The sequence below is a fragment of the Protopterus annectens genome, chromosome 1.part1, assembly GCF_019279795.1.
Source record: "Protopterus annectens isolate FY-2018-M chromosome 1.part1, PAN1.0, whole genome shotgun sequence".
In the NCBI taxonomy this organism is placed as follows: Eukaryota; Metazoa; Chordata; order Ceratodontiformes; family Protopteridae; genus Protopterus; species Protopterus annectens.
Genome location: NC_056726.1, coordinates 1680911586 through 1680924352, shown reverse-complemented (window position 1 = coordinate 1680924352; position 12767 = coordinate 1680911586). Strand labels below are relative to the sequence as shown.

At 42.1% G+C, this 12767-nt stretch overlaps 1 protein-coding gene across 1 annotated transcript in view; it reads right to left on the bottom strand.

Moving 5' to 3' along the window:
• CEP85 (centrosomal protein 85) overlaps positions 1-12767 on the bottom strand; it is a 2011196-nt gene that overhangs the window by 966406 nt on the left and 1032023 nt on the right. Inside the window, exon 9 of the mRNA XM_044083921.1 lies at positions 8826-8980. Within this exon, the coding sequence (XP_043939856.1) occupies positions 8826-8980 (155 nt within the window). The remainder of the gene's footprint in view (positions 1-8825; positions 8981-12767) is intronic.

Below are 12767 nucleotides of genomic sequence, written 5' to 3'. Positions count from 1 at the left end.
ATTCTATCTTCAATAGTTGTAGAGCACTAGCTAGTTCACTGTCATTGTTGTACAATCTCATGGTCCTGTAGACTTGACCCTTAATGATATTCCGCTTGGTATGGTTAGGATGCATACTTGTGCTGTGCAGATAGTTGTTCTTCCTAACAGATTTCCTATATAGGCTGGTTTTGATATGAATTAAATCTTTCCTAACCTTAACATCCAAGAAATCAATGTCATATACAGAATATTTAGATGTGAACTTAAGGAACGTAGTACTATTGTTCAAATAAGCAAATAATTAATTTAAATCAGCTTCAGTACCATTCCATAGCAAAAAGATGTCATCCACAAATCTAGTGTACCAGCTAATATGCTTACTGTATTTAGCATTAGATAATACATGAGTTTGTTCCCATTGTAAAAGGGAAAGGTTGGCATAGCTATTAGCACAAGCTGTGCCCATACACTTCTCATACTCTGGAACAAAAATGCACATTTTCTAGATATATATATACATCATTTTTTCTTTTCTATATATTTTTATACACACATGCATACATATTTATACTTACAGATATACTGTTATATTTCAACATGCTTTTTCATACACATACATATTATATTTTACATGGTGTTAGTGCACTATATATATTTATATCCATGTTGCATGTTATAGTTTATGTTTTTAAAATGTTTTGCATAGTAGGACATGGTTTTAGCAATTTTAATATAGGTTCATAGGTTCATGGATTGGTGCTGGGCTGGGTGCCGTTGTGGGCCATTTGAGCCTAGCCAGTTGGCCCATGTGAGGATCGAACCCTGCATGTTGTGTCTATAAGGTAAACACCTTAACCATTATGCCATTATTAACCATGACTCATATACATAATGTGTTCTAATATTTATTAATTTTTAAACCAAATATATGCATATTCAAGATATACTAGAGTGAACAAGATTAAAGCATTTGTATTTAACATTGTATCTTTAAGACTTAATTGATAGCAGGTGCTTCTACTATATAAGGAATGAATTGTTTTTGTAAGTTGTCTGATAAAGGGACACATCCATGAAAGCGCTTATCTGTTTTATAATACAGTTCCTAGCTGTGGTACAGTTGGTGTTTGTTTGCTACTTCAATTACATTAGGGTTATCTCTTTGCAGGTAGCCCTCAGTTGGCCTGATTAACAAAGTCTTGAGTCCTGTGTTGGTTGCTGTCCCTTTTTCCATGACGTCAGGTCATCAGGGGTATAAAACATGCAGCTGACGCCATTACATCAGTTTTTCTTGCCCCAGATGTCAGATGCCCCCCTAATGGGAAGCAATTAAACATAAAAGCACAAAGATATACCTCCAACAAAAAAGTGAGTTTCTCCAAGACAAAGTTAAGGTCTCAGGGCTGGGGTTGGAGCTCTCCTGGGTGGTCTCAAATTTAGCCCCCCCTCGAGTAACTGCTTGAGCAGTGGATGAGAGAAGAGGGGAGGTTCTGTGTTATGAATTGAAATGGCTGAGGCGTGGATTTTAATGGAGGAAAAAGACAGGCCCTTGAGAAGCATCTCAGTTAAGTATTGTAAAATCTGAGGTAAATTGGGTGCTGCTGTGCTCATCCCTTGAGACTGGTTCCAGGCACAGAATCTTTTCCATTTTTCAGCATAAGATTTTCTAGTACTAGGCCTCCTTGCCTCTAAAATGATATACATCACAGATTTGCTGAGGGATGGTAAAGGAAAGATTAAGTAATTAGCCAGGCTGCAAGGTTCAGTGTTGGAAGCTGTGGGTGCAGAATCTGGTTCTCTTGCTGAGACAGCAGGTAAGGAGTCTGAGGCAGGTGCCATGGAAATAACAGTGACACACTGCGCAGGAAGGGGTACCAGTGTTGGCGCGGCCAGTATGGAGCTATAAAAATCATCCTTGGTTTGTCCTGTTTGATTTTTAGTAGTACTTGGGAGAGCAGAGGCAGAGGGGCGAAGGCATAGACTGTTTTTTCCAGCTGAAGGACAGAGCATCCACTTTCCAGGCTTGTTTGTGGGGAGTCCTTGTGCAAAATTTGTCCAATTGGTAGTCCTGGGGAGAGGCAAACAGGTTTATATCTGGGGCTCCCCCCCATTTGCTTGTCAACATGTTGAAAATCCTTGGTTCCAGTTTCCACTCATGTGGGTCCATGAGGTTTCTGCTTAGTCCGTCTGCCAGTGTATTTCATTTTCCTGGCAGGAATTGAGCTTGTAGGTGCACTTGGTAGCTCAAGGCAGTGTTCCACAATGCCATGGCTAGTCTGCAGAGGGGGTAAGAATGGGTACCCCCCTGCTTGTTTATGTACCACATAACAGTGGTGCTGTCCGTCTTTACCATTACTGTCCTGGAAGAATGTGGTCCTTGAAGGCTGTCAGAGCATTCTGTACAGCTAACATTTCTTTTTGATTGATATGCAGGTGCATTTGACTTGGGCTCCATTTGCCCTGAATGCACTTCCTGCCATGTGAGCCCCCCATGCATAGTCTGATGCATCTGTTGTTAGGGTTTGTGCGTCAGGGGGTGGTGTGAAAGGTAGTCCCTTGCTTCTGTGGCAGGCCTCTGCCCAACAAAGGAACTCTAGGCGTAGGCAAGGTATAATAGGAATCATTGTTTCTCGGTCTTCAGAATGTCGACACCACTGTAGTTTCCTCATATGCAGTCTTGCATATGGAATTAGAAGAATGCAGGAGGACATGAACCTCAAGGCTTGCAGTATTTGTCTTGCAGACAGCAGGGTTTTTGTGGCCCCTTGTTTGAAGTAGGTTGTCAAATAAATGTGCTTTTTCTGGCGTGAGGTAAGCCATCTGGGAAGTTGTATTCAAGCTTGCTCTCAGGAAGATAATTTGTTGACAGGGTACCAGGTGTGATTTATTTTCATTTATGGTGGACCCCAGACAAGTTAGAACCCTTTTTACAAAGGCCAGATGATTCAAAAGTATGTCCTGGCTTTCAGCCTGAATTAGACAATCGTCCAGGTATGGGTATATTTGAATATTTCTTTGCCTGCAAAAATGCAATAATGTGAGCTAGGCACTTTGTGAATACCCTGGGCGCAGTAGATAAGCCAAAGGGCAGTGCAGAGAAATGACAGTGCGTGTAGCCTGCTTTGAAGCGTAGGTAACTTCTGCAAGATTCCCTGATTGGGATGTGCATGTATGCTTCTGTTAAATCTAGTGTTGCCAACCAGGCATCTTTGCCTAGCATAGGAAGTAATTGGCAAAGAGTCCGCATCTTGAATTTTGGAATCTCCAAAAAGGTTTATAGAGTAGACCGGTCCAGGATAGGACGCCATGAATTGTCTTTTCTGGGCACCAGGAAAAGTCTTGAGTAGAGACCTAGTCCCTTTTCCTCTTCTGGTACCAGCTGAATAGCCCCCCATGCTTAAGAGAGAAAGCACTTTGTTTTGGGGGGGTAGGTCCAGCCACCCACTTGGTGTTGGCAACGTGTGGAAGTGAAATCTGTATCCCTGGGACACTATATTTAAAACCCATTTGTCCTGGGTAATGAGTTCCCAATTCTTTGCATGAAGAGCAATCTTTCCCCCCAAAGGGGAAGTCAGTTGATAAGTGAATGGAAATTTTAAAAGGAAGTCATTGATGCAGTTTACCATAGGGGGAGTCTTATTATTCCCAGATTTGGCCCACTGCTTAGTTCTGTGAGTTCCCAGGGACTGAAACCTGGGTTTTTGCTGTGTCTGGGTTTGGCTTGCGAAGACCTGGAAGGGGCTGGAAAGGACCAATTCTTAGAGGGCCACTGCCTACTAAACCTAGGAGGCTGAACTTGTAAAAAATCTTTAACAGTTTGCATAGATTTAGCTTTATCTTCCATCTTTTTAAGAACTTCCTCAGCCTTGTTGCCAAACAGGCAGTCCTGATTTAAAGGAGCATCCAAAAATTTAGCTTTACCTTCCATCTTTTTAAGAACTTCCTCAGCCTTGTTGCCAAACAGGCGGTCCTGATTTAAAGGAGCATCCAAATATTTAGCTTTAACATGATCAGGCAAAGATTGCTCCTTAAGCCAAGCATGCCTTCTGAGCACAGACCCAGTAACAGCAGCTCTGCAAGAGGCCTCTAATGAATCAAAACTACATTGGAAAGTATGTTTTCCAACTTGTTCGGCAGAATGCATTAAATCCTGTAATTCTTTATTTTCCACAGAGTCAGGAATCAACATTTTCTGTTTAAGCAGTCCGATAACATGTTGCTGATATTTTAACATATGAAACTGGCAGTTTAAAGCCCTAATGGCCAATGTTGCAGAAGTGTAAACCTTCTTACCCCATCTATCCAGCACCCTGGAGTCTCTAACAGAAGGGGTAGGATTTTTAGCAGTAGAAGTCTTAATGCCCTTGGGCCCCTGTGAAATAGTCTCCGGATCTGCAATAGGACTTTTGAAAAGGAACTTGTGGGACTCGGGGACCCTGTAGTATCTTTGTCAGGTTTTCTGGGAGAAGGAGGCAGGGAATCAGGGGCCAAACTAGATTCAAAGAAAGCATCATCAACAATGTCTAGTACAGGAGGAATAGCTAAAGGCCTATGCTGAGGTAGGAGAAGGAAATCCCTAAGCCTCTTTTTTGAATCAGGAAAATCCTGAGAGTATGTAAGGTTTCCCCAAAAGAAAAATCCTCAGGAGGGGAAGCATAGGGAATAGAGTCCTCTGCATCAGAATCTTCATAAGTAGGTACGGACAAATCCAGATCATCAGAAGAGTCAGAAAAAACAGAATCCTGATCAGAAGATTCATAATCAACTTCAGTCCTAGGCCTCTTGGGGGGGGGGGGGTTGGCTACCCTTGATTAGAGTTATTCGATCTTCAGCCATTCTTATCATTTGTTTTTTAGGCATAGAGGCCTGAGCATGTGGCCTGGGCATCGGTTTTTTAGACATGGATCGAGATTCAGGCCCAAGTAATGAAGGAGGCATCGCTTTAATATGCAAGTCCACAGGCCTGAATACACCCTCAGAAGCCGGTGCCTGCACAGCGGCTCCAGACCCATCCAAGGTAGAGACATCCGCGGGTTCCATAGTTGAAGCATCTCGCGGCATACCGGACACTGAATGGGTCTCAGTTGAGGCCTGCGAATCAGAAGTAGCGGGTATCAGGGTAAAGTTGCAAAAAGCCTCACTGAGTACCGGCGAACTGGTGACTGGCGTAGGAGAAGCGTCGTCGGCAGTTTTGGACCTCGGTAGCCTATCTCTGTCTTTATCTTTGCGTTTTTTCGGAATCCCGGTAGTCGGATGGCTAACCAACGACATTTCTGGATAATTAAACAGAGAACCAAAATATTTAGAAGAGAAAATATACCGACGACGGATAGTGCGCTGATTAAATAAAGCACAAAACCGACAGCAAGGCACGTCATGGTCTGGGCCTAGGCAAGGAATACAGTACAAATGAAAATCTTTATGAGGTATTTGCTTTCCACAAGTAATGTAATTATTAACTATTACTGACATCGGTAAGGAGAAAGAAAAAGTTTCCCCATCGGGGTACTTAGCTTTAGTTGAAGACTTCGGTTCTGAAACTCGAAAACCAAAACTTCAGGAGTCGGCCGACTGGCACTTGTAAACTGCTTCTGCTTTGTGCACCGCACGGCAAGAAAGACTGATGTAATAGCGTCGGCTGCATGTTTTACACCCCTGATGACCTGATGTCATGGAAGAAGGGACAGCAACCGACGCAGGACCCAAGACTTTGTTAATCAGGCCGACTGAGGGCTACCTGCAAGCAGATAAACCTAATGTAATGACTGCAACAGTGAAACATGAAGATCATCAAGACAGGGCACCACAATAAGTATGAAAGTGTTTCACTCAGTCAAAAAACTCCAAGCAGTCAAATCCTTTATACTCTAAGAATGACAGTCTGTTATCTGTAAATCTTTAAGGTTCCTGGTATGTTGCCACATTTAGAAAGTCTAAGAAACTTACAGTACAAGAATACATGCCAGTGGCAAAGTAACCCTACTACACAGAAAGTGCGTGTAGCCTGCTTTGAAGCGTAGGTAGCTTCTGCAAGATTCCCTGAATGGGATGTGCATGTATGCTTCTTTTAAATCTAGTGTTATCAACCAGGCATCTTTGCCTAGCATAAGAAGTAATTGGCAAAGAGTCCACATCTTGAATTTTGGAATCTCCAAAAAGGTGTTTAGGGTAGACAGGTCCAAGATTGGACACCATGAATTGTCTTTTCTGTGTACTAGGAAAAGTCTAGAGTAGAAACCGAGTACCTTTTCCTCTTCTGGTACCAGCTGAATAGTCCCCCATGCTTAAAAGAGAAAGCACTTTTTTTGGGGGGGTAGGTCCTGCCACCCACTTGGTGTTGGCAACGTGTGGAAGTGAAATCTGTATCCCTGGGACACTATATTTAAAACCCATTTGTCCTGGGTAATGAGTTCCCAATTCTTTGCATGAAGAGCAATCTTTCCCCCCAAAGGGGAAGTCAGTTGATAAGTGCTTGGAAATTTTAAAAGGAAGTCATTGAGACAGTTTACCATGGGGGGAGTCTTATTATTCCCAGACTTGGACCACTGCGTAGTTCTGTGAGTTCCCAGGGACTGAAACCTGGGTTTTTGCTGTGTCTGGGTTTGGCTTGCGAAGACCTGGAAGGGGCTGGAAAGGACCAATTCTTAGAGGGCCACTGCCTACTAAATCTAGGAGGCTGAACTTGTAAAAAATCTTTAACAGTTTGCATAGATTTAGCTTTATCTTCCATCTTTTTAAGAACTTCCTCAGCCTTGTTGCCAAACAGGCGGTTCTGATTTAATGGAGCATCCAACAATTTAGCTTTAAGATGATCAGGCAAAGACTGCTCCTTAAGCCAAGCATGCCTTCTGAGCACAGACCCAGTAACAGCAGCTCTGCAAGAGGCCTCTAATGAATCAAAACCACATTGGAAAGTTTGTTTTCCAACTTGTTCGGCAGAATGCATTAAATCCTGTAATTCTTTATTTTCCACATAGTCAGGAATCCACATCATTTTCTGTTTAAGCAGTCCGATAACATGTTGCTGATATTTTAACATATGAAACTGGCAGTTTAAAGCCCTAATGGCCAAGGTTGCAGAAGTCTAAACCTTCTTACCTCATCTATCCAGCACCCTGGAGTCTCTATCAGAAGGTGTAGGATTTTTAGCAGTAGAAGTCTTAATGCCCTTGGGCCCCTGTGAAATAGTCTCTGGATCTGCAATAGGATTTTTGAAAAGGAACTTGTGGGACTTGGGGACCCTGTAGTACCTCTGTCAGGTTTTCTGGGAGCAGGAGGCAGGGAATCAGAGGCCAAGTTAGATTCCGAGAAAGCATCATCAACAATGTCTAGTACAGGAGGAATAGCTAAAGGCCTATGCTGAGGTAGGAGAAGGAAATCCCTAAGCCTCTTTTTGAATCAGGAAAATCCTGGCTTTCCCAGTGGAAATACTCCCTTAGAGTATGTAAGGTTTCCCCAAAAGAAAAATCATCAAGAGGGGAAGCAGAGGGAATAGAGTCCTCTGCATCAGAATCTTCATAAGTAGGTAAAGACAAATCCAGATCATCAAAAGAGTCAGAAAAAAACAGAATCCTGGTCAGAAGATTCATAATCAACTTCAGTCCTAGGCCTCTTAGAAGGGGGGGGGGGTTGGCTACCCCTGATTAGAGTGATTAGATCTTCAGCCATTCTTATCCTTTGTTTTTTAGGCATAGAGGCCTGGGCATCGGTTTTTTAGACATGGATCGAGATTTAGGCCCAAGTAATGAAGGAGGCGTCAATTTAATATGCAAGTCCACAAGCCTGAATACACCCTCAGAAGCTGGTGCCTGCACAGCGGCTCCGGACCCATCCAAGGTAGAGACATCCGCGGGTTCCATAACTGAAGCATCTCACGGCATAGCGGACTCCGAATGGGTCTCAGTTGAGGCCTGCAAATCAGAAGAAGCGGGTATCAGGGGCTGCAAAAGCGCCTCACTGAGTACCGGCGAACTGGTGACTAGTGTAGGAGAAGCGTCGTTGGCAGTTTTGGACCTCGGTAGCCTGTCTCTGTCTTTATCTTTGCGTTTTTTTGGAATCCCGGTAGTCAGATGGCTAACCAATGACATTTCTGGATAATTAAACCGAGAACCGAAATATTTGGAGAAAATATTCCGACAATGGATAGTGCGCTGATTAAATAAAGCACTAAATTGACAGCAAGGCACGTCATGGTCTGGGCCAAGGCTAGGAATACAGTACAAATGAAAATCTTTATGAGGTATTTGCTTTCCACAAGTAATGTAATTATTAACTATTACTGACATCGGTAAAGAGCAAGAAAAAGTTTCCCCAACGGGGTACTTAGCTTTAGTTGAAGACTTCAGTTCAGAAACTCGAAAACCAAAACTTCAGGAGTTGGCCGACTGGCACTTGCAAACTGCTTCTGCTTTGTGCACTGCACGGCAAGAAAGAGTGATGTAATGGCGTTGGCTGCATGTTTTACACCCCCTGATGACCTGATGTCATGGAAGAAAAGACAGCAACCAACGCAGGACCCAAGACTTTGTTAATCAGGCCGACTGAGGGCTACCTGCAAGCAGATAACCCTAATGTAATGACTGCAACAGTGAAACACGAAGAACATCAAGACAGGGCACCACAATAGGTATGAAAGTGTTTCACTCAGTCAAAAAACTCCAAGCAGTCAAATCCTTTATACTCTAACAATGACAGTCTGTTGCCATCTGTAAATCTTTAAGGTTCATGTATGTTGCCGCATTTAGAAAGTCTAAGAAATTTACAGTACAAGAATACATGCCAGTGGCAAAGTAACCCTACTACACAGAAAGCAAAATTAAATTGTGGTTTCCACTTATAACTACCTGTGCATTGCAGAAGTGAGTTCACGTTCCTTGCGCTTCTGAGTTTCGAGCTGACTGAATGTCTTCTGACAGAGAGACTGTGCATCTGCTAAGTTTCCTTCTAGTTCTCCCACTCTTTCCTGCAGCCGAACCTTCTGCATCTCTAACTCCTTCACCTATAATCAAAAATGAAAACGTTGGTTAACTCGTAAAAGTAGATCTCAGTACTTCTGATATATACTTATTATATACTGTGAGCTGTGGAATTAATTTAATTTATGTTTACATTTGTTAATGGGAGAGTCCGACTGGGAATGAATTCCATTTTCAGTGGAGGCCATGGGAGAAAAGCTCCGCAAATATAGCAAATGCAATACAAAAGTTATTAAGGTATAGTACAAAAGAAAGAAATGAGCTATTGTATGCAAACACTGTAAAATAAACATAGAATAAGTATACAATATAAAACATGTGAAAAATATAAAATACAGTTTGTCAGCAACATTCATACAAGCTCATCTATATAAATTTTGCTTAGGCTCATGTTCATAGGTAGGTACTAGGCTATTGGCCCTAGAGCCTATATAAGACTAGCCAAACAGTATCCTGGTTTTTGCCACCCAAGAAAATTATTTTCCTGTGCCCCTGTCAAGCAGAGCCACAGAAGTGATCCTTGGGATGAATTTTCCTATCTCCCATCCAATCATCAAGATTTTTCTTGAAGAGTGCTAATGAGGGGCTTTGTTTGATATAGATAGGTAGTTTGTTCCAGAGTATGAGAAGCCACTGGGACAGGAATCTATCCCTCCAGCATGTTCTGTTTATTGTGGTAACAAGGTATAGGTCCCTAGAGCATGTAGCTCAGAGGGATTGGGATTTCTTTAAGTGGAGCATGTCCAACAGCTCTGGGTTTGACATAGCTTTGTATGTTAGGCAGAGATCACCTCTGAGCAGGCGATATACGACAGAGTAAAGCTGGAGTTTTTTGAGACGGTCTGCGTAGGGTATTAGCTTGAGGCCGGTAATCCTCTTTGTGAGGTATTTCTGTGGCCTTTCCAGTTGTTGTAGATGTCTTGTGAGGTACATACCAAAAGGGGCGTTGTACTCTATAATGGGTCTAATGAGTGATGAGTAGAGGGGAACAATGACCTATTTTTTCCTGGATGAGAAACCTTTTGTGATGAGGTGTGCCTCATAGAAGGATTTCCTGACTACTGTGGCAATGTGATTATCAAAAGAGAGACTACTGTCCACCTGTGTCCCAAGGTCTCTTATCACACTTTCGGTGTTAAATAGACTACCGCCTATGTGGTAGTTCATGGGTACAGAGTTTTTACCAAAAGGGATGACAATGCACTTTTTGGCACTGAGCTTGAGGCCATGGCTTTGACACCAGGCATCTGTCTCAGTGAGGCCCTTTTGTAGGATGTCCACATCGTTAGGAGTTTTGATTATGGCTCCTAGTTTGCAGTCATCTGCGAACTTTGTTAGCCAAAGACCTTCTGTGTTAGCCTGCACTTCAGAGAAGTAGATACCAAACAAGAGAGGACCTAGGACTGAACCATGTGCTACTCAACTTGTCACTGGTCTGAAGTTGGATTTAGTCTCTGCTACTTTCACAGTGTGGGTTCTGTTAGTGAGCCATTTGGTAACCCATCTTGTGACATTAGGATTTATACCTAGTTTAGGGAGTTCATCTATAATTCCAGAGTGGGGGATGGTGTTGAAAGCCTTGGCGAGATCTAGGTAGGCTGTGTGAACCACCTTACCCTCATCTATGACTTTGGTGACCGCTTCAAAGAAGTCTACCTGGTTTAGGAGGCATGATCTGCCTTTTACAAACCCAAACTGGGTAGGGTCCAGAGTTTGGAGATTACCAATGTCACTCTTTATAAGTTCCATGATGATACGTTCCATAGCCTTGCAGACCAGGCTCGTCAGGATAATGGGGCAGTAGTTCCCGGGGCCCTTGGTGGCTTCCCCTTTGTGGAGTGGGAAAACCGTTGCTGTGTGCCATTCAATGGGCACAAAGCCTGAGGTGAGGCTATGACTGAACATGGTACTTATGTGGGGTGCCAGTTCGTTCTGCAGTTCATGTAGAATGCAGCCTGGGATGTTGACAGGTCCCATGGATGCTGTGTTCTTGGCTTTGGAGAGTGTGCTTTTTACCTGTGCAGCCGTGATTACAGGAACTTTGCATTCTTCCGATATAGAAATGGACCCTTTTGGAGATGGGGGGGGGGGGAGTTAGCACTGAACCTATCTGCCAGGATGTTGGCAATGTCAGTTGATTCTGTATATTTTGTGCCATTGTGCTGTAACTCAGAGCAGATTTGACTGTTGCCATTGAGAGTCTTGGAATAGCTATAGAATGCTTTGTGGCTGTCTTTAGAATCAGTGGTGATTTTGTTTTCATAAATAGCTTTGGAGGATTTTATGAGGGATCTCAGCTTCTTACTCAGGCTGACCACGGAGGAGTTCCTCCAATCATGGGATTTTACTCTTTTTTGCAACAGTTTCTTTCTTCTGGTGTACTCTGTTTATGGCAGGGGACTATCAGATTGGCTTCCTTTTTTTGGAGGATAGCATCGTGCACGATCCATGCACTCGTGTTAAGTGCTTATAAAGTGCAACTGTATAGGATTGAACAGTCGTACCTCAATTGTCCGTCAGCATGGGTGTCGTGAAGTTTGCCACTTCTGTCTTAAGACGCGTACAGTTAAATGTGTTAACTGTTCCAGTGACCTTAAAGATCTAATGTAATAACTGTATTTAATGTCATCCATGGTTTCCTTTCTGCATTTCATATCTGCTCACTACATTGATGGTATCAAAGCAGCAATTTAGTGAACATGTTTAGGCACTATCAAACATTTATTTTAACTAATGCAGTTCTGTTTAACCACACATGCCTATATTCAACAGCTTATTGCACTCCTTTGTAGTTAATCCAAGAGAAAGGAGGAATTTCAGCCAAGTAACCATTATTATAAGACTTGTATAAACTTTATAATTATAAAAAAAATACCAAAGCACAGTTCATATTATGGTAGCATACACTGCATGCTAAAGCACTTGTGTAGAATTTCTCCACACTTTACAAATGCCACATTATTCTAATAAATTGTCTTATACATATTTGACTATAAAAGCTTAAAGTCTTTTTGGAAAAAAAAATCTCTAAATTATGCTCATCTTCATCCCAGGGAAGTAAGGATGGCCTTCACTATGCTGTTAAGCTAATTTCACGGACAGCTTACCAAGACACTCATCATAAAAGTTAATTTTCAAAATAAAGTCTTGCAGGACCCAAGTTTACTTCAGTCCTGTGCCAGCAATACCAGACCTCTTTGAAGTAAAACTAGAGAAGCACAATGTGCATGTAATTAAGCTGAAAAAAGGCACTGCTCCATGATCCTTCCCGTACCGAATATATGCAAAATTACACAGGACACTTGGCAATAACTGTGAACTTAAAGACAGTTTTTACTGAAAACATTATACAGAGAAGCTGAAGCTCAGACATAACACAGAACTGCTCCATTTTACCTTAGTTAAATTAAATGTTTATGATAAGTGCCTAAACATGTTCACTAAATTGCTGCTCTGATGCCATCAATGTAGTGAGCAGATATCAAATGCAAAAAGGAAACCATGGATGACATTAAATACAGTTATTACATTAGATCTGAGGTCACTGGAACAGGTAAACACATTTAAGTTTTTCAAATGTTTTTAATAACCTATTTTTCAAATGTTACACTACATGACATTTAACATATCACATTTCTTGTCTATAGTAAATGTACCTTGGCATTCCTAATAATATGGTACCAGTTATATGTTCCAAAGGTACTATGGTTAACATTTTCCTTTTATACTCCAATAATTTTTTTTACTTCATGATTTTTCAAGAAGGTCCACTTCCACCCCTGTGCTCTTTATAATCTTCAACTTCTTTAG